The sequence below is a fragment of the Ylistrum balloti genome, unplaced genomic scaffold (assembly GCF_031769215.1).
Source record: "Ylistrum balloti isolate Yb309-2 unplaced genomic scaffold, AGI_CSIRO_Ybal_v1 Utg370070, whole genome shotgun sequence".
Classification (NCBI taxonomy): Eukaryota; Metazoa; Mollusca; class Bivalvia; order Pectinida; family Pectinidae; genus Ylistrum; species Ylistrum balloti.
Window position 1 is genome coordinate 667,122 of NW_026782112.1, and position 21,548 is coordinate 688,669.

A 21,548-nucleotide genomic window follows, 5' to 3' on the forward strand; every position below is an offset into this window, starting at 1 on the left:
TCAATTGACCTATTCAGTAATCAGCACGTCCGTTTATCTGTCCCTTGTACCTGCATTTTGGTTAATCTATTCAAGATACCAACATGTGCTTCACTCCTCTTTTAATTCATCACCACATCTTTAAAACAATTCCATATATCAGAACATTTATTTATCCATTCAATGTATCAACGGGTCTGTTGAGTCGTCTTATGATGTAACTGTTCAAGATAGTAGAGTGTCACGTCTGTTCAAATTTTCACAACTTTTGTTATTCCGTTCAAGATATCCATGTATTCGTTAATTCGGCCTAGATGTGTCTTTATCAATTAAATACATCAAAGTGACGGTTTATCCCTTGAGATGTCAGAGTGTCGTTGCACGTTCCAAATATCAGAGTACCTGTTAAACCGTATTATATATTAGCGCGTCTCTCTATCATAATTATAATGTTTCCGTATTAGATATAAGCGCGTCTCTCTATCATAATTATAATATTTCCGTATTATATATTAGCGCGTCTCTCTATCATAATTATGATGTTTCCGTATTAGATATAAGCGCGTCTCTCTATCATAATTATAATGTTTCCGTATTAGATATTAGCGCGTCTCTCTATCTATCATAATTATAATGTTTCCGTATTAGATATAAGCGCGTCTCTCTATCATAATTATAATGTTTCCGTATTATATATTAGCGCGTCTCTCTATCATAATTATAATGTTTCCGTATTAGATATTAGCGCGTCTCTCTATCATAATTATAATGTTTCCGTATTAGATATTAGCGCGTCTCTCTATCATAATTATAATGTTTCCGTATTAGATATTAGCGCGTCTCTCTATCATAATTATAATGTTTCCGTATTAGATATAAGCGCGTCTCTCTCTCATAATTATAATGTTTCCGTATTATATATTAGCGCGTCTCTCTATCATAATTATGTTGTTTCCGTATTAGATATTAGCGCGTCTGGCTATCATAATTATGATATGTTTAGGATATCGTCGTCTACTCCGTCCCAGACCCGAAGTGACCATGTTCATACCGTAGACCTAGCTGTTGCAATGACTCGAAATTTAAACCATCACGAGGCTTTTATATCTTAAAGTCCTTTTGAATAACGGACTCTAAATGACCATATCTCAGCATATTTTAGTTTAAATTGCTCTTATCGTTTGCAACTTTGATGAAACATTCCTAATGTGTATATAGGTTAATATCGGTACATTAATGAATGTATAATGAACTTTAACATTGAAGGTTAAAACTGGTTTACAATGTAATATAAAATATTGTTCTGGAACGCCTTATGCAGGCTCCTTTTTATTTCACTTTGCTTTAGCGTATTCTACACTAATAGTGAAGTGTTTGGAATGTATCATAACCCTTCTATAGTAAACACTGACTTTGTCTCTGTTGAGACAACCTTATTCGTAATTGCTGCTCAACACCATAATTCGGATTTCGTTCCCGAAACAAAAATCGACTGTTTGACCTGTGCAGACAATGATTACCATAAAACCATTGGTCCTCCAGAAAGTTGAAAAAACTGTTTGTTATGAAAGGGAGATACAGACATATTTGGTACCTACTTTTAATTGACTGGAGATTCTTTACATTATCATGATGTTTGTCTGTCAGAGGTCCACGAGATTAGTTAGAGCAGAATTTCGATTTCCGTTTAAAAGCCTAGTATATAAGTCATTACCATATTTAGCTTAAGCTGATCACAAGATCATTTTTCTGAATACGATGCCACTTTTCGTTAAAAATTGTCTCAGTTATGGTTATTTCAGATCATCAAATTGTATATTTAATCTATATAACATCGTAGTTTTAATATGCTATCCTTATTCTGTTACCAGTGTCGTTCCGTATTTTACAGACATTTGTCTTCGGAGGTATCCTGAACAGGGATGAAGCTTATGACCACATCGTAGAAATAGGACTAGAAAATATGTTACCGTGGGCCACTGGTGAGACGTTATCAGTACAGCAAGAGGATATAGGGGCATCGTCAACCACTCTAAGGAAAAGAAACAGTGGGCAAAAGTTCCGGAATTTCAGTTTGGCGTCAGAATATAATGACTCGGATTAACGTTGAAAGTGAAATACAGAGACATGTACTGTACGTGTTAACGGATATTGTTTACTAAAAAGTTTCGTTTTTCAGTAGATTTGTATTTTTTTAGTTTCAATAATCAACCTGCAAAAATTGTCTTTACTGTGTTAGTTGTACATGAAGTGAAGTGTTAGCATTTCAAATCAGTACAGATAAACGTATCATTTTGATATTGCTAATCTTGTGTTTTATATATAATTCGCACTTGTTTTTGTTTACTTTAGATATATGCATATTTAGCATTTTACATCAGTTTTCTTTTCATATAAATTACCTGAAAAGTGTTTTAGATTTTTTTATTTACACAACTTCTGGAAGACTAGAATGAAAATATCTTAACTGTTCCGCATATGTGAGAAATCATTGAATTTCCATTTACATGACGTCAAAGCAGAGATGTAGCCTGACTGTGTTTCATATTTACGGCGGAAATTCGTGATTAAAGCGTAACAAATTAAGATTTAATGGCGACGCGTACAGACAGCAGCATCGGTTTTAATAATCTAGAGAGACTACTGGCAAATGTATAGCGCTATTTCTATAAATCTACCTTCATTTTTATATTTACAGAACGTTTTGTCGTAATATTTACAAGAAAATGTCAGATTTCTTACTTATTCCTTTCATCACCGTACATATATCAATTGGCAGCGAAACGAAGTTCAATTTAATTACGAAGATTGATAATGTCATTGAAACATAACTTTCATTTACATTGTATGATACAGGCAAATTAAACCCATAACATAAATTATTCTGTTACATTTGTATTTTTGGAACCTTTTCAATAAAATGCCTTTTTTCTGTTCTTGTAATTTTATTACTTTTTTTCAGAATTTCCTATTAAGACATGCATTATATTCTTAAACAATGATATTGATAAGTATACTGTTTTAATGCAATTACAATATCAAAACAATATACACTATTCTGTAATGTATAGCAATCATGCAAATCTTTCACGTCGTAAAATATATTGATATAAATAAACAGCTGGATTATTGATAAAGATAGGTTTGGCCAATGAGAGTATAATACGGACACTCCAACATACAGATTTCTTACACTTAATGCATACGGGTTCATTGATCACGTATTTCACACTTTTCTAAAAAGTAAGATAGAGCACACTTCAGCGTATATCTAGTTGAAAAAAAACACTTGTATAAGTACAATATACATGTGTAGTTTGTTACAGTCATAATCTTTGTACAGATACGCGTGCAGAAAAGTACAGGTCCGTGCATACAAAATTACACTCCTGTACCGTGTGAAGATATGAATACACCTGTACCAGTTTGTGTGTAGATATGAACACTCCTTCCTGTACCGGTAAGCGTGTAGATATGAACACACCAGTACCGGACGTGTGTAGATATGAACACACCTGTACCGGTACGTGAGAAGATAGGTACACCTGTACCTATATCTCTATATAGTTAAGTGTTTCTATGTCGTTAATAATTTCTGTAGATATAAAATGAAAGGGACAGCCCCGGACTGAGATTACTGGAGAGGCCACGTTGTGCTATAACATTATTTCATCTAGATAGACATGAAGCTTGTTAACATTACAAGAAGCGGCACATTATATCTCCCGCTTGGTTGATTACGTCCTTGCTATATTACAACAATGCTGTAGACATGCGAAGTATCAGATTGATGGTTTCATTATATACAAAAATATATATGTTTACAAGGAATAACGTGTACATACAACAATGCTGTAGACACAACACCTGAATATGTTGACATGGCAGCCCAAAGTTTGCACCGTAAACCTAAATCTGTGTCATAATATTAAACTTTAACCAAATTAAAAATTGTTTATGAAAGCAGACGAATCACACCTATATAATACCTATGTTTTACGCTGTTATACAGATATCGGCAATGTGTGATGATTGCGTCGTGAAACCCTTGTTAACGTCACTAGGACGCGGCAGTGTCTACCTGGAGTTATTCTAATGTCCTTACCCTTAGTGAATGTGCATCTTCTCTGAAAATATATTTGGCATTTATGACTATTTAATTGTGCCTTGGACTCAATCATTCTGTATAGGACTTTTTATAAAACGTTTTTGTTCTGTTCTAAAATGATCGACACGTTCCACACTGAACAGAACAATAAGGATATTGAACTATCAAAATTGTCGATATTTTGCTTTCTTGATATACATTAATTTGCGTTCACTGTTACATTACATACGAACACCTATATTGGTTCCCATTTGCTGAGGCTTTCCGAATTTTTTTCTAATGCGTGGTCACAATACTTAATTTCATAATAGTGACAAGCGATTAAAAAATGAACGAAATATCTTTCTAAATAAGACACTGTGTCACTTGATGTTAATTTCTGTCGTTCTCGTTTATGACGAATTCCCAGTAATTCTGTATCGTTAATTATTGAAGTCACTGATAGATGATCCCACATAGTATCACTAATGTAGCTCCTAATAAACAGAGTTTGATGTTGGTGGTACTCTGAGTTTGTTTGACTCCCAAAAAACTTAAATTTGAAAACACATTATGAGTATTTTGGCTTTTGTAATGTTGACCCTGTAGATACACATATAAGCACACTGATTGTCGTTCACATGCATCACGGTTCCGCGGCTGCAATCGGAGCTTTGTCACTCTCATCGTTGTCGGGTGTTTCAGATTGGCCTCGTCCGTTGGCGGCTGTCATGCGGACGGGCTCCATGTTTCGGCCTGCCTTCTACAATAAAACAAAGGAAAACGATATGTTTCTTTGATAATGATCAACGTTACTTCCATATACCTGTAAATAAAATGTTCTTTGATGTTTCTTCAATAATCGATGGCATTCGAAAGATGTTTGACAAGGAATTCAAACTAAACACTGATATGAGATGACATGGAGATAAAGTCTTACTGTGTAACCAGTAGTGAATCGTAGAGAAAGTTATCTCATATCATACGAACAAGGGAGTACACCATCTTACCTTTTTCCTGTACCTGTGTACCAGTATTTCAACCACCAGCATAATCACCCCGACAACAAGGCCAAACAGGAGAACCACAAAGGCGAGTGAGAGATCGGCCAGCGTGAGAGGTCGGGCTGTAATCTTAGCCGTCTCTTGTCGACTGATGTAGTCGTCCAAGTTTGGCGGTGTACAAAGCCCACTGGTGAACCATTTACTGTATAGCATGTACATGCTCCCATCCTCTCGTATTTCCCTAACAGCCTCCGAAAGTTCGTTACACAACCCTCTTGTAGACTTGCTACATGCAAATCCAATCTGACTAATACTGATCATTTCTCCGACCAACATGAGGTCGCAGTTTTTAGATGCGATGTAGTCGGCTTCCGTACTCTCAACAATTGCAGCATACCCGTTAGGCGAATTTCTAATTCTCTGTATGGCATCACTAATTTGTTTAAAGTTGTTATCCCCGAGGTTCATGTAAGCCAGTATCTTATGAAATACTGGGTCGTTTGAGTCCCTCAGCTTGTTGATCAGATGGACGTTCTGCATGGTCCCGTATGGAGTCAGAGTTTGTGCTGCCATTTCATGGAATGTTTTGAAAGGAACGGTTTGTTGGTTTGGTCCTCTAGCGATCAGTAACGCCGTGAGGTTAGCAGTGTAGGCAATGATCATGAAGAAGATAAAACTGAACCACATACAGACAATAATCCTTCCAGCTGGTGACTTCGGTACCTCTTTGTACCCTACAACAAAAACATACAGACAATAAGTCTTCCAGCTGGTGACTTCGGTACCTCTTTGTACCCTACAACAAAAACATACAGACAATAATCCTTCCAGCTGGTGACTTCGTTACCTCTTTGTACCCTACAACAAAAACATACAGACAATAAGTCTTCCAGCAGGTGACTTCGGTACCTCTTTGTACCCTAAAACAAAAACACATACAGACAATAATCTTTCCGGCTTGTGACTTCGGTACCTCTTTGTACCCTACAACAAAAACATACAGACAATAAGTCTTCCAGCTGGTGACTTCGGTACCTCTTTGTACCCTACAACAAAAACACATACAGACAATAATCTTTCCGGCTTGTGACTTCGGTACCTCTTTGTACCCTACAACAAAAACATACAGACAATAAGTCTTCCAGCTGGTGACTTCGGTACCTCTTTGTACCCTACAACAAAAACATACAGACAATAAGTCTTCCAGCTGGTGACTTCGGTACCTCTTTGTACCCTACAACAAAAACACATACAGACAATAATCTTTCCGGCTTGTGACTTCGGTACCTCTTTGTACCCTACAACAAAAACATACAGACAATAAGTCTTCCAGCTGGTGACTTCGGTACCTCTTTGTACCCTACAACAAAAACATACAGACAATAAGTCTTCCAGCTGGTGACTTCGGTACCTCTTTGTACCCTACAACAAAAACACATACAGACAATAATCTTTCCGGCTTGTGACTTCGGTACCTCTTTGTACCCTACAACAAAAACATACAGACAATAAGTCTTCCAGCTGGTGACTTCGGTACCTCTTTGTACCCTACAACAAAAACACATACAGACAATAAGTCAATAAGTCTTCCAGCTGGTGACTTCGGTACCTCTTTGTACCCTACAACAAAAACATACAGACAATAAGTCTTCCAGCTGGTGACTTCGGTACCTCTTTGTACCCTACAACAAAAACACATACAGACAATAATCTTTCCGGCTTGTGACTTCGGTACCTCTTTGTACCCTACAACAAAAACATACAGACAATAAGTCTTCCAGCTGGTGACTTCGGTACCTCTTTGTACCCTACAACAAAAACATACAGACAATAAGTCTTCCAGCTGGTGACTTCGGTACCTCTTTGTACCCTACAACAAAAACACATACAGACAATAATCCTTCCAGCTGGTGACTTCGGTACCTCTTTGTACCCTACAAAAAAAACATACAGACAATAAGTCTTCCAGCTGGTGACTTCGGTACCTCTTTGTACCCTACAACAAAAACACATACAGACAATAATCCTTCCAGCAGGTGACTTCGGTACCTCTTTGTACCCTACAACAAAAACACATACAGACAATAATCTTTCCGGCTGGTGACTTCGTTACCTCTTTGTACCCTACAACAAAAACACATACAGACAATAAGTCTTCCAGCTGGTGACTTCGGTACCTCTTTGTACCCTACAACAAAAACACATACAGACAATAATCTTTCCGGCTTGTGACTTCGGTACCTCTTTGTACCCTACAACAAAAACACATACAGACAATAATCTTTCCGGCTTGTGACTTCGGTACCTCTTTGTACCCTACAACAAAAACACATACAGACAATAATCTTTCCGGCTTGTGACTTCGGTACCTCTTTGTACCCTACAACAAAAACACATACAGACAATAATCTTTCCGGCTTGTGACTTCGGTACCTCTTTGTACCCTACAACAAAAAACACATACAGACAATAATCTTTCCGGCTTGTGACTTCGGTACCTCTTTGTACCCTACAACAAAAACATACAGACAATAAGTCTTCCAGCTGGTGACTTCGGTACCTCTTTGTACCCTACAACAAAAACACATACAGACAATAATCTTTCCGGCTTGTGACTTCGGTACCTCTTTGTACCCTACAACAAAAAACACATACAGACAATAATCTTTCCGGCTTGTGACTTCGGTACCTCTTTGTACCCTACAACAAAAACATACAGACAATAAGTCTTCCAGCTGGTGACTTCGGTACCTCTTTGTACCCTACAACAAAAACACATACAGACAATAATCTTTCCGGCTTGTGACTTCGGTACCTCTTTGTACCCTACAACAAAAACACATACGGACAATAATCTTTCCGGCTGGTGACTTCGGTACCTCTTTGTACTCTGCGTGTTAGATTTTAGTTTACTTTTCTTACCATGCAAGTGAACATGTGTGATGTGAGTGTGGTTACCTTCTCACGTAAATATACAGGTGGATTTTTTTAGTTTTAATTACCTTGTCGTTTACAGGAAAGGTGTAAGTTTTCATTCCTTGGCTTGTGAGTGTACAGTTGAGATTTCAGTTCAATTGTTACACTGCTAGGCGAGTGTACATTGTATATGTAAAAAATAGCTTTCATCACCTTGTCACGTGAGTGAACATATGATATTTCAGTTTAATTACCTTGCCAAGTCAGCGTACTATGAACGAAGAAGAAAGCGTTGTTTGCTGCGAAGCTGTTCCTGGAAAAAGTCGGATCCTCGTGTTCGGGTAACTGACCCCATTCTGATGGACTAAATTTGTTGATGATAATAAGGACCCCGCCCATGAGCCACGAGATGACCACCACTAAAATCCACACCGGAAGTGAGTAGGGTTCAAACAATACCTACAAACCACATAACATATCATTAACTGCATTGTTGATATCGATAGTGTATTATATTCAAGATATCACTACCCTTCATTTCTAATAATTACATAAGTAAAAATATATAATTGTAAATAACTCTCTTTAAAATGGGTTTTATTTTTTCGCAAAATATTTCTCCAAATTCATATCTAACGTGTTAACTCATAGAACACAAGCACTTGCTATTAACCTACATATTTTACTTGGGAGTTTTCCAGGCTGAAAATAACACGCTAAGATTTCATTGCGCCACTTACAGTTTCTGTGTGTTGTTCATATTGTGAATTTAGAATTTCATCATTGGCTAATTTGCAAAACATACATGACGCGTTAAAATTTGATTGCACCAATCAGCACGTGCTCAATGTTACTGTGTCTTTTTTACCTTTAATGGATCGTTGTGTGTGACTGGCTTTTTTATAAGTATCCTGTGTCCGCTGTTGATAATGGGTGTAGAAAAATCAACTACTGACTGTCGCTTCTCCGTCACAATCATCGGCATTGCTGCAATATCAGCTTCCTACACATCAAGTCATGATAAATGTATAGCATATTGTGGACAGGTACCGGTCACAATCTATATCAGAAAGCTGAGGTTCCGCCTTATGTACATTGAATAGTATACACTGAGATTAAGTCTCCACACAGAATATAAATTGTGACCGATGTTTGTGTTTGTATACACAAATAGTCCCATAGTACAGGGGTTGTTTTGCTGAAGAAACATGTCCCAGTGACAGCAACAAACAAGTAACGCGATTTCTTAATTAAAAAACAGATTTAGTAAGAAATAAGTTAATAGATATAACAAGGCGAGGAGGAAGAAATATCCTTCATCAGATTATTTTTGATGTGTGGTCATTATCAAATGGAACATAATCATGCATGCAACTGATACCGAGTTTCAATTTTCGATCACAAACATATTGATAGATGTCAATATAGAAAGAATATTTGAACGAATCAATGTTATGAAGAACTTACTCCAGCGAGGAGTTCGCCTATTGCCCCGTCCCATCTTCCTCCCATTTCACTGCCGTACTTGCCGTCCTTGACAAAGGCAAGAGAGAAATTGAAGTCCGCTACCCTGGACACCTTCTCCAACAGGTCAATCATGAAGCCCTCCTGACGTCGACCACCGTCACGTTCCATCACCCATGGGGGAGCCTTACGTTATTAAATGAAATCGTTTTACTCTATGTTGTTCCACAGTAACAGCCTAGTCACGGCACCTTAATTATGTTGGGATTTAGTTTGATTACTAATTAATTGAAATTTCATGTAAAGTGCCGTCAAAGAAGCAGAATACGCTTACCATTTGGAGACACTTATCAATTATCATAGTACTTTTCATAAAGCTATGTATAAATCTTCATTGTCCAAAATTACTTTTTTATTTACAACAAAGAAAAGACAAAAGGGCAAATATGCAATGTACGTTCCAATAAGGGGTCCATTTTAACTGTAAATCTGATGCTGAACACTACCTTGAAAAATATATATAGATTGATTGGAAGATGATACTTGATACTGGCTTTGTTCTAAGAGAAATAAACACGGATGCTGCTTTGGAAAACAAATTTCTCTCAAGCATATTAAAACGGGAGGAGGAGATACAACATAATCTGGAGCCGGTTTTGATATCAGGTGAATGGACTTAAATTCACTGATCGGATATGTATTTTATAATTAGAAATTATGAAGTGAGTTAAACCCCAGATAATGAAATCAGGAAACTGTACTTACCAGTAATGTGACGACTTTGTATGATGCATCCTGAGCCTAAAAATAGATATAAACAATTAAAACTTCATTACCTGTCTACATGTAAATAAATCGCTATATAATTTTAATTGAAGCAGCAAACTAATGTCTCACTAGATCAGCTATTTCTCCTGTGTTATGTAATAAATCGACAGGATATAAACCTACTGGGCGCTCTTCTGGTAAATAAAGCATTGATTTCTCTATACAATAAGTCACAATCGTACACTGTATCAAACATTATCCTTTACTTCAAACTGTCAACAATGTATATTTCCTTATGTCCATCTGTCAACAATGTATATTTCCTTCTGTCCATCTGTCAACAATGTATATTTCCTTATGTCCACTTGTCAACAATGTATATTTCCTTCTGTCCATCTGTCAACAATGTATATTTCCTTATGTCCATCTGTCAACAATGTATATTTCCTTCTGTCCATCTGTCAACAATGTATATTTCCTTCTGTCCATCTGTCAACAATGTTTATTTCCTGATGTCCACCTGTCAACAATGTATATTTCCTAACGTCCACCTGTCAACAATGTTTATTTCCTTATCTCCACCTGTCAGCACTGTATGTTTCCTTCTGTCTACTTGTCAACAATGTATATTTCCTTATGTCCACCTGTCAACAATGTATATTTCCTTATGTCTACCTGTCAACAATGTTTATTTTCTATGTCTACCTGTCAACAATGTATATTTCCTAACGTCCACCTGTCAATAATGTTTATTTCCTTATGTCCACCTGTCAGCACTGTATGTTTCCTTCTGTCTACTTGTCAACAATGTATATTTCCTTATGTCCACTTGTCAACAATGTCTATTTCCTTATGTCCAACTGTCAACAAAATATATTTCCTTATGTCCACATGTCAGCAATGTCTGTTTCATTATATTCACCTGTCAACAATCTGTATTTTGTATGTCCACCTATCAACAATATATATTTCCTTATGTCTACCTGTCAACATTGTTTATTTCCTTATGTCCACCTGTCAACAATGTTTATTTCCTTATGTCCACCTGTCAACAATGTTTATTTCCTTATGCCCACCTGTCAACAATATATACTTCCTTATGTCCACCTGTCAACAATGTATGTTTCCTTATGTTCACCTGTCAACAATCTTTATTTTTTATGTCCACCTATCAACAATATATACTCCCTTCTGTCTACTTGTCAACAATGTTTATTTCCTTATGTCTACCTGTCAACAATGTTTATTTCCTTATGTCCACCTGTCAACAATATATACTTCCTTATGTCCACCTGTCAGCAATGTATATTTTCATCTGTCTACCTGTCAACAATGTCTATTTCCTTATGTCCACCTGTCAACAATATATATTTCCTTCTGTCTACCTGTCAACAGTGTATATTTTCTTGTGTCTACCTGTCAACAATGTTTATTTCCTTATGTCCACCTTTCAACAATGTCTATTTCCTTATGTCTACCTGTCAACAATGTCTATTTCCTTATGTCTACCTGTCAACAATCTATTTTTTATGTCTACCTGTCAACAATGTTTATTTCCTTATGTCCATCTGTCAACAATATATATTTCCTTATGTCCACCTGTCAACAATGTTTATTTCCTTATGTCCACCTGTCAACAATGTTTATTTTCTATGTCTACCTGTCAACAATGTTTATTTCCTTATGTCCACCTGTCAACAATATATACTTCCTTATGTCAACCTGTCAGCAATGTATATTTTCTTCTGTCTACCTGTCAACAATGTCTATTTCCTTTTGTCCACATGTCAGCAATGTATGTTTCCTTATGTTCACCTGTTAACAATCTATATTTTGTATGTCCACCTGTCAACAATCTTTATTTTTTATGTCCACCTATCAACAATATATATTTCTTAATGTCCACTTGTCAGCAATGTATGTTTCCTTATGTCCACCTGTCAACAATCTTTATTTTTTATGTCCACCTGTCAACAATATATATTTCTTAATGTCCACTTGTCAACAATATATATTTTCTTCTGTCTACCTGTCAACATTGTCTATTTCCTTATGTCCACCTGTCAACAATGTTTATTTCCTTATGTCCACCTGTCAACAATGTCTATTTCCTTATGTCCACCTGTCAACAATGTCTATTTCCTTATGTCCACCTGTTAACAATGTTTATTTCCTGCTGTCCACTTGTCAACAATGTTTATTTCCTTATGTCTACCTGTCAACAATGTTTATTTCCTTCCGTCCACCTGTCAACAATGTTTATTTCCTTATGTCTACCTGTCAACAATGTTTATTTCCTTCTGTCTACCTGTCAACAATGTTTTTTCCTTCTGTCTACCTGTCAACAATGTATAGTTTCACAAGCTTACCTGTAGATATTTGATATTTTTCGATGTTAACTGGTCAAAGTTACACCTTTCATGTATTTATATTACAATGTATTTGTATGTGCATTTAGTATTTCACAACCTTCAGACACTGTAAATCATGAGGAAAATCTTGGCAGAATGTGAAATTAAAGAAGTTCAGATAGCAGTACGCCGATTCTAAAATCAAACACATGCAGAGTAAAGGCCAATTCTGTGCCCTACAGGAACACAAACAACAAAATATGTATAAAAGATCCCACGTGATAAGCGCGTCTTCCCGCACGCACAGACAGCCATGGCTCTGTAACGAATAGACAGATAAACCAACTGGTGAAAAGTAATTCATGAGAAGTAGATTTATCTAAGTTTCAATCTCTCTATAAAATCATAATGTTAACAGGATGCTGGCTGCTTGAACAGGCTACTCACTGTTCACCGAGTGGTTTCATTTATATGTCTAGTCTGTTATACTTGATACAAGTGACGTGTTATATTTCATTTTCTAAACTGAAATAGTTTTATTTATCAGACACGAACGTTTTGACAAAAGAAAATACAGTCTACAATTTATTCGCAAGACAAGAAAAAATATACATAATCAAAGATTTTCAGCAAAAGATTCTTACATGATACAGCCAATTCAAATGTGTTTACAACCGTCAGTTATTGTACAGTGTTCTTTAAATTTGATATCTGGGGCTGGTCCCCTTCTGGTCATTTAGTCAGATGATGTCACAGTGTTTGTCATTATATCTTAGTCCACCGAATCAGTAAATCCGACTGAGCTATTTGTGGAGAAATCTGGTGTGATAATATGTATCATTACTACAGTAACAACATCTTTTCTCTCCATAATGTATTTCCCAAACACACATAAATATTAAGACATATTGATATACAGATATACATTTACAACCGCACCACAGACCTCAGTCAGGCTCAGAAAATTCGGTGAAATACTAAAATTGTTTTTTGTTAGTTGCAGAGATGCATACCTCCTAACGAAAGCTTTCTTAGTTCATACTGATATCATGTTAGGTTCGCTGTTGTCAGTTTCTATTTATAACATTGAAATTTCACGTGTCTGTGACGACACAGCAACTTTGAACTCACCCGATTAAAGTTATATCATCATAGAGAGAGAAATTGATTACAGCGACGCATTTCATACAGCTTATCTTATATACTGGCTGTAGTTGCAAGATGGAGTGTGTTAATGTACACAGGGGATGTGAACACTGAGCTTACTGGTAGGGACTTTCGATAACAAGGGTGACTTACATTGTAAAGCTAGAGAAAAGTATCACTATTTAAGTTATTTCATAGAAATATTTAATGTAACCATTTAAATATAACAGCGCCAGACGGTTGTGACTTAGGTCCAATCCGAATCATCTGCTCTCAAACTTTTAAATATATTTAGTAGTAATATTAAAGATAACTTTGAAATTACGTCTTTTAAACATATCATGTTACCAGGATTGTTGCTAGGCCCCGTCTCTCAACAAACAAATAATTACCTGTACTTTTTTAACGCCTGCGTATTATGAATACGATACAGATTTTACCGTAGTTTACCAAGGTCCGTTCTTACTGTCTTATCTATCGCACGAAAGACTTTTCAGAGGAATGTTTGCCAGACTCGTAGTAATAATAAATACTTCTAAATAGTGTATCAAGTAGATACATCGGTGAAATCACATTTGTTTACAAACATGTCTACCTACACTGACGGACAGACCAGGCAAGTCGTATAAAGATGAAGTACACTAAACTTTCTACCTCGCGCCATCCAGTGACCAGATAATGACCATGTGCTATTTTTACAACCACAGAAAATTTTCCACTTGTTAGAGACGCGCCAACGTGTGTAACTTTCATATATAAATAGTACAAATCGCCCTTCCTCATTGTTTAAGGTAAATATGGCCACTCGAAAATTCAAATGAAATAACGAGATAGCGTGTTTGCAACTTGTCGTAGTTATAGAACATATTTAAATCGACAGAATGAGAGTTCTTCTTTACAGCAGTGAAACAGTAATTCACCGCGGCAGGTGTCTGTTTTTTATATAAATCTACAGACGCAGAGATACGGATCACTTTCCTGAACGCGCATCTTTCCTTAGAGGATTAGTAAAGCTCCATGTTAGCCGGAGAGGATTTTGATGAGAACCCGTGCTGTGAACGATAAACAGAGATTGAGGACGTTAGTGTTGGGCAGGAGTCCTTGGCTCGCTGTACCGAATCTTGTGTTAAAGTCATTATTTGCCATTTTATAGATAAGCGTTCTTATGATTTCAAAGTATTGTTGGATACTCGCCAGAAATGTTTAGCGTTCCGTGTTGTTATCAGGGTAATGTTTGCTATACTTTTCCGTACAGGCAGCTTGATACACAGGTATCTTGTGGGGTCTTGAGGTCAAACAAAATCAATTCAATCAAAATAACTGGTTATCTAGCTGCTAAATCAACAATATTCAAAATAACGAGATGTTTACCTAGCTGTCTCTAACGACATAACTCATGGTAACGAAATATCTATCAAGCTGTCTCTAACGACAGAACTCATGGTAACGAGATACCTGTCAAGCTGTCTCTAACGACAGAACTCATAATAACGAGATGTCTACCTAACAGTAGCTAACGACAGAACTCATGGTAACGAAATGTCTACCTAGCTGTCTCTAACGACAGAACTCATGGTAACGAAATGTCTACCTAGCAGTCTCTAACGACAGAATACTTGATAGAAAAATGTTTACCTAGCTGTCTCTAACGACAGAACTCATGGTAACGAAATGTCTACCTAGCTGTCTCTAACGACAGAACTCATGGTAACGAAATGTCTACCTAGCTGTCTCTAACGACAGAATACCTGATAGCAAAATGCCTACCTTACTGTAACTAATGACGGAACATACAGTAAAATAAATTCTTTATAAGTCAGTCTGTTTACGTTATACGTAAGTAGTGATATTTGGCAGGGTAAACTACAAAACGTAAAACTACACATGTTTACTCGAGAAGGAGTAAGATACGCAGTTAGAAAATAAATAACCTCAAATATGTAAACAAAACAAAACAACTGATGGTTCCATGTGTTAAACATTTGAGTTATATTTCAGCTTTTGTTTTGTGCTGATGGTTCCCAATGTTATATATAGGGGTACAAGGTTATAGAGTTACATGCCCTACTTTGTACATGTGAGCATGTTATTCAAGTGCAAAGTAATTCGTGTGTTTTTTTCTGGATCAAGATATAAATGTGACCTTTAACTAAACATAAAAATTAATACTTATTAACCTATGTTTTTATACCTAGCAGTATAATCTTGGCGCTATAGATAACAAAATATTTCGTATCTCTAGTGCAAAACCATTCATCAAATGTGCAAACTGATTACATTTTTCATTTATCAATATTATTATATTATGTCTTTTTTTAATTTCAGAGTTATAAATATATAAAGTTCCGGTTAATTATCATTAGCTATATCGGTGAAAAGACAGCACTTGTTTTGTTCACGACCGCTGTTGGATCTGTGACAAGAAACTACCATCTCCGTTTTTGAGTCAATGCAGAAATTGTTCGCCGTGAGATAAGTGGAGTGTGAAATTTCAGATGGTCGGCAGTAAAATTGAATGCTGCATGGCAAATTGTGGACTGGTTGTATACTTAGACATTGCTGTAAGATACGGTCGGTAAAAGTCATATCGGAAAGAAAACAAGGACGTCCACTCTAAAGAGAACGGCATTGTAGCACGTCTGGTGAAGCTCGTGGAAAGGTGACCGATCTGTGTATTTCAAAACCACAACGGACAAGAGACGCTTTAACCATAGGGAGTTTATCATTGACCATCCTATGCATATATCGCATGCCAAATACTTCTGGCTGTGGGCTGTGATTAATGACAGCCGTTAGCGTTAGTGCAAGCTCTGTCTCTGTATTACCTGACCGGTCAGCACGTTCAACAGAAATTGGCATCACCAATGGAACGCCCACTTTAAAGAACGTATACTAATTCAAACAATTTGCAAGAAACTTTTAAGCTCATCCAATCAAATTATCAAAGAAGTTCATGTAGAGATAAAAATTGTAAAATTATATGCAAATTATGGTGTCAAAAAACAAAACAAAATGTGAAAATACAAAATAAAGTGAAAATACAAAAACAAAACGTGAAAATATGAAATACAATGTGAAAATAGAAAAATAAAACGAAAATCCAAAACAAAACGTGAAAATACAAAACAAAATGTGCGGATGCAAAACAGAAGTGAAAATACAAAACAAAAATGAAAAACACACAATACAACTATATGATACAGAAAAGACTTGACATTTTAAAAACAGAAAGTCACGTCTAAAGCATTAGAACATGGTTTTATTATTTTTTGATATCAACATGAAAGCCTTCCTTAACAATGTTTGCTTCTGCGTCACACGATTAAAGTTGATCTGGTTTATGGTAAGGAGAGTGACTCCCAGACAGATGATATAGTCTTATCGGTACTGAGGAAAATGTGGGGGACACGCCACGCTGTAAGGGCTTGGTCCAACTGATAAAGAGGAGTCGGCTGGTACAAAAATGACCCCTCCTCACAACAGCGTGACTATTCAATATACGAATGGGCGCTGTCAAAACACAGTACAGACTATCTTAGTGAAGCTTTGTTTCCACATTAGGTTCTATGTTCACAACAGTCCTTTGTTATATCACAGTCACTGTATCATTTAATCAATAGGAAACACCTAGGCTATATATAGAAATCATCGACTACAAAAGTTAAATAATGAAATACAACTTGTACGAGACACACCTGTTACTAAACAAGTGCATCAACTGTCTTAGATACGTAATAACGTAAAACAGGATCTTTAGATATGTAGGTATTGATTGGACGTGATTAATGCAATAAAACTGCAATTAAATCCCAATATGTTCTTTGTTGAATTATTAATTTAGTACTTGCATATTCATATACACACAACTGACGTCATATAATTTATTCGATGCACTATTTGTTGAAAACTTATATTTACACAAAAGAGTTTTACATGTAAATGGCTTGTTAACTCCAATAGTTAAAAACGTGATCAAGAAGTGGAAGGTAAAAAGACATCCAAGTCAATAGTATCTTTAATTACAATTTTAGAGTTTAATAAAAGTATATCCAAATAATTCATTATACTGTATCATTTCGTCCTTTTAGGAATCGTCAGTGATGCTTTGGGCCTATGAACCTCTAATTCATTATACTATATCATTTCGTCCTTTTAGGAATCGTCAGTGATGCTTTGGGCCTATGAACCTCTAATTCATTATACTATATCATTTCGTCCTTTCAGGAATCGTCATTGATGCTTTGGGCCTATGAACCTCTAATTCATTATACTATATCATTTCGTCCTTTTAGGAATCGTCAGTGATGCTTTGGGCCTATGAACCTCTAATTCATTATACTATATCATTTCGTCCTTTTAGGAATCGTCAGTGATGCTTTGGGCCTATGAACCTCTAATTCATTATACTATATCATTTCGTCCTTTCAGGAATCGTCATTGATGCTTTGGGCCTATGAACCTCTAATTCATTATACTATATCATTTCGTCCTTTTAGGAATCGTCAGTGATGCTTTGGGCCTATGAACCTCTAATTCATTATACTATATCATTTCGTCCTTTTAGGAATCGTCAGTGATGCTTTGGGCCTATGAACCTCGGAGGCGCCTAGTGAAAATCAACATTAATCAAATAAATAACAATGAATGTCAAATACTACTTTTTTTTTCAGGAATCGTCAATGATGCTTTGGGCCTATGAACCTCGGAGGCGCCTAGTGAAAATCAACATTAATCAAATAAATAACAAGAATGTCAAAGAGGGGGGGGAGAGAGAGAGAGAGAGAGAGAGAGAGAGAGAGAGAGAGAGAGAGAGAGAGAGAGAGAGAGAGAGAGAGAGAGAGAGAGAGGTTGCATTAACTCCAAACCCGATTTTTTTTAGATTTAATTTGTTTTAATATTGCATAATTTCAAATAAGAACATCAAGTATACAAGTATATTCTGAACAAACAAACAAATTTAAACTGAGAGGTGGAAAGTATATATACACTTACCAAAGACTACAATGTGTATAGTCAGTAATGAATTAATGTACGATGGTCAGTATACAAACAAATATCTATAAACAAACAAATAGCTGCACTAATAACAACAAGTAAACACAATTGTGTACCTCCACATCTGGTATAGATGATGAACTTTATACATACCTCAATCGAAATAGAACATCCAACCACAGCGATCAGGCACGACAGCTTCCAGAATTTCATTTTGGTGGAAATAACTTCACTGAAAATTTCAACTCCGTCTCAGTAGCAGATACCCGATGTGTAAGAGAACTGGAATGCACTGGACGGGGCAGGGAGACTGGGTTTAACCAAGGTGTAACCTGATACCACGTCGTTATCAATGCACGCGTTAGAACCGGCAACCAGTACTGTTCTTAAACAGTTTTCTCTACTCTCGCCAGAGAGATTTTAATATCCTAAAATCAGACTGACAGAAAATCACATGTAACCTGTTAGGATGATACGATTTAATTTTGTACAGCAGCTGAGTCCTGTGAGGCAGGCAGGTGGAGTAGCCCCGCTGGTACAAAGCTTTATCTTCCTCCTCTGTGAACCAGTTCTGCAGCGCAGTATCATCCCTCGCTAAAGTCACAACTGATTTTGATAATTAACGATACAGATATAAAAGTGTTTATATCAAGCATTCTGTTCACTATATTACTTAAGTTGCCCTTTACAGAGGAAGGTATACAGTTGGAGATAAGTGCCCCTTACAGTTCAGGATGTATGGGAAACTACATGAAGTAGAAATAGAAAACAAGATGGAGTTAGGACAATATGTCTATTATTATAACAATGAGAGGTCAGCGGTGACGTGCGCCGCCAGTCTTTTGTAGGATTTAGAGGGAGATCACACATTTTATCTGTTTGGCGTGTTCATTAGTATGAACAACTATCGGATATTGAAAATGCTTTAGAGGAAGCTGGTTAAGAATAAGAAGATATTTTACATATCTGTACTTGTTTTAGTCTGCTACATCTGATTGATGATAAGCAGGATGAGGTTAAGCTCGTTACCGGTACTGTACTATAATGTATTAACTCGGACTGTTCCCTGTAACAACCTCGCCAAAAATGTCTGTCAGTATGATATTTATTTGGTATCCATGATACACAAATATATGTAAAACATATAACGTGGTACGAGGATACATCAAAATAAATCACATCATTTTGTTGGCCATCGTATGACCCGTTAACAGTACACATTCAGATTGGACAAGTAAATACCGATATGTTTACCAAATTGTAGCTAAACACGATCAACACGAGGACAGATTAGAAACATTGTCGCAAATATCAGACCAAGTGTTTAGGAAGGTTCAACTTCTATAGTTTGCCATTATAAGTATCGATACATCATCCAGATGACAAAACGGCTTAAAGCAATAAAACCACAACACATACTTATTAAACTTTTACTTATTTTAAAGGGCATAAGGAAATCGAATTTGAAACAATGAAATAATGATGAGGAGACGACTATAACAATTGTCGGTAATCAAACTCTATCCATCCCTTAAAGAAAATTAATAAAGATATTCAGAACGATCCCCAAACCTCCCCTCAGCGTTACTCCAGGGGTAACAATCACTACATCCCCGATACTTCAGGGGTAACAATCACTACATCCCCGATACTCCAGGGGTAACAATCACTACATCCCCGATACTTCAGGGGTAACGTCCACTACATTCCCGACACTCAAGGGGTAACAATCACTACATCCTCGATACTCCAGGGATAACTATCACTACATCCCCGATATACATCCCCGATACTCCTGGGGCTGCGATCACTACATCCCCGATACTCCAGGGGCTGCGATCACTACATCCCCGATACTCCTGGGGCTGCGATCACTACATCCCCGATACTCCAGGGATAACTATCACTACATCCCCGATACTCCAGGGGCTGCGATCACTACATCCCCGATACTCCAGGGGCTGCGATCACTACATCCCCGATACTCCAGGGGCTACGATCACTACATCCTCGATACTCCAGGGGCTGCGATCACTACATCCCCGATACTCCAGGGGTAACTATCACTACATCCTCGATACTCCAGGGGCTGCGATCACTACATCCTCGATACTCCAGGGGCTACGATCACTACATCCTCGATACTCCAGGGGCTGCGATCACTACATCCCCGATACTCCAGGGGCTACGATCACTACATCCTCGATACTCCAGGGGCTGCGATCACTACATCCCCGATACTCCAGGGATAACTATCACTACATCCCCGATACTCCAGGGGCTGCGATCACTACATCCCCGATACTCCAGGGGTAACAATCACTACATCCCCGATACTCCAGGGGTAACAATCACTACATCCCCGATACTCCAGGGGTAACAATCACTACATCCCCGATACTCCAGGGGTAACAATCACTACATCCCCGATACTCCAGGGGCTGCGATCACTACATCCCCGATACTCCAGGGGTAACAATCACTACATCCCCGATACTCCAGGGGTAACAATCACTACATCCCCGATACTCCAGGGGTAACGTCCACTACATCCCCGATACTCCAGGGGCTGCGATCACTACATCCCCGATACTCCAGGGGTAACAATCACTACATCCCCGATACTCCAGGGGTAACAATCACTACATCCTCGATACTCCAGGGATAACTATCACTACATCCCCGATACTCCAGGGGCTGCGATCACTACATCCCCGATACTCCAGGGGCTACGATCACTACATCCTCGATACTCCAGGGGCTGCGATCACTACATCCCCGATACTCCAGGGGCTGCGATCACTACATCCCCGATACTCCAGGGGTAACAATCACTAC

At 37.3% G+C, this 21,548-nt stretch overlaps 2 protein-coding genes across 2 annotated transcripts in view; one reads left to right on the plus strand and one right to left on the minus strand.

Moving 5' to 3' along the window:
* Positions 1-2,915, plus strand: part of LOC132549635 (GRAM domain-containing protein 4-like) — a 29,702-nt gene extending 26,787 nt beyond the window's left edge. The window contains exon 18 of the mRNA XM_060213585.1: positions 1,871-2,915. Within this exon, the coding sequence (XP_060069568.1) occupies positions 1,871-2,083 (213 nt within the window). The 3' untranslated portion in view covers positions 2,084-2,915. The remainder of the gene's footprint in view (positions 1-1,870) is intronic.
* A 68-nt stretch (positions 2,916-2,983) lies between these two features.
* LOC132549636 (glutamate receptor-like) lies at positions 2,984-19,348 on the minus strand. Its single transcript, XM_060213586.1, has 7 exons — positions 18,864-19,348; positions 10,216-10,251; positions 9,454-9,636; positions 8,855-8,989; positions 8,241-8,445; positions 5,077-5,804; positions 2,984-4,829 (listed from the first exon to the last, which is right to left on the minus strand). The coding sequence occupies exons 1-7, from the start codon at positions 18,921-18,923 to the stop codon at positions 4,713-4,715; spliced, it is 1,464 nt and encodes a 487-aa protein (XP_060069569.1). The 5' UTR covers positions 18,924-19,348; the 3' UTR covers positions 2,984-4,712.
* Positions 19,349-21,548: the final 2,200 nt, after the last annotated feature.

Coding starts and splice junctions, on each gene's coding strand:
- LOC132549636 (XM_060213586.1), bottom strand. CDS start 18,923: ATGAAATTCTGGAAGCTGTCGTGCCTGATCGCTGTGGTTGGATGTTCT. Junction 9,637..10,215: donor ACAAAGTCGTCACATTACTG/GTAAGTACAGTT, acceptor TAATAACGTAAG/GCTCCCCCATGGGTGATGGA. Junction 5,805..8,240: donor TAGTACGCTGACTTGGCAAG/GTAATTAAACTG, acceptor TTTTTGTTGTAG/GGTACAAAGAGGTACCGAAG.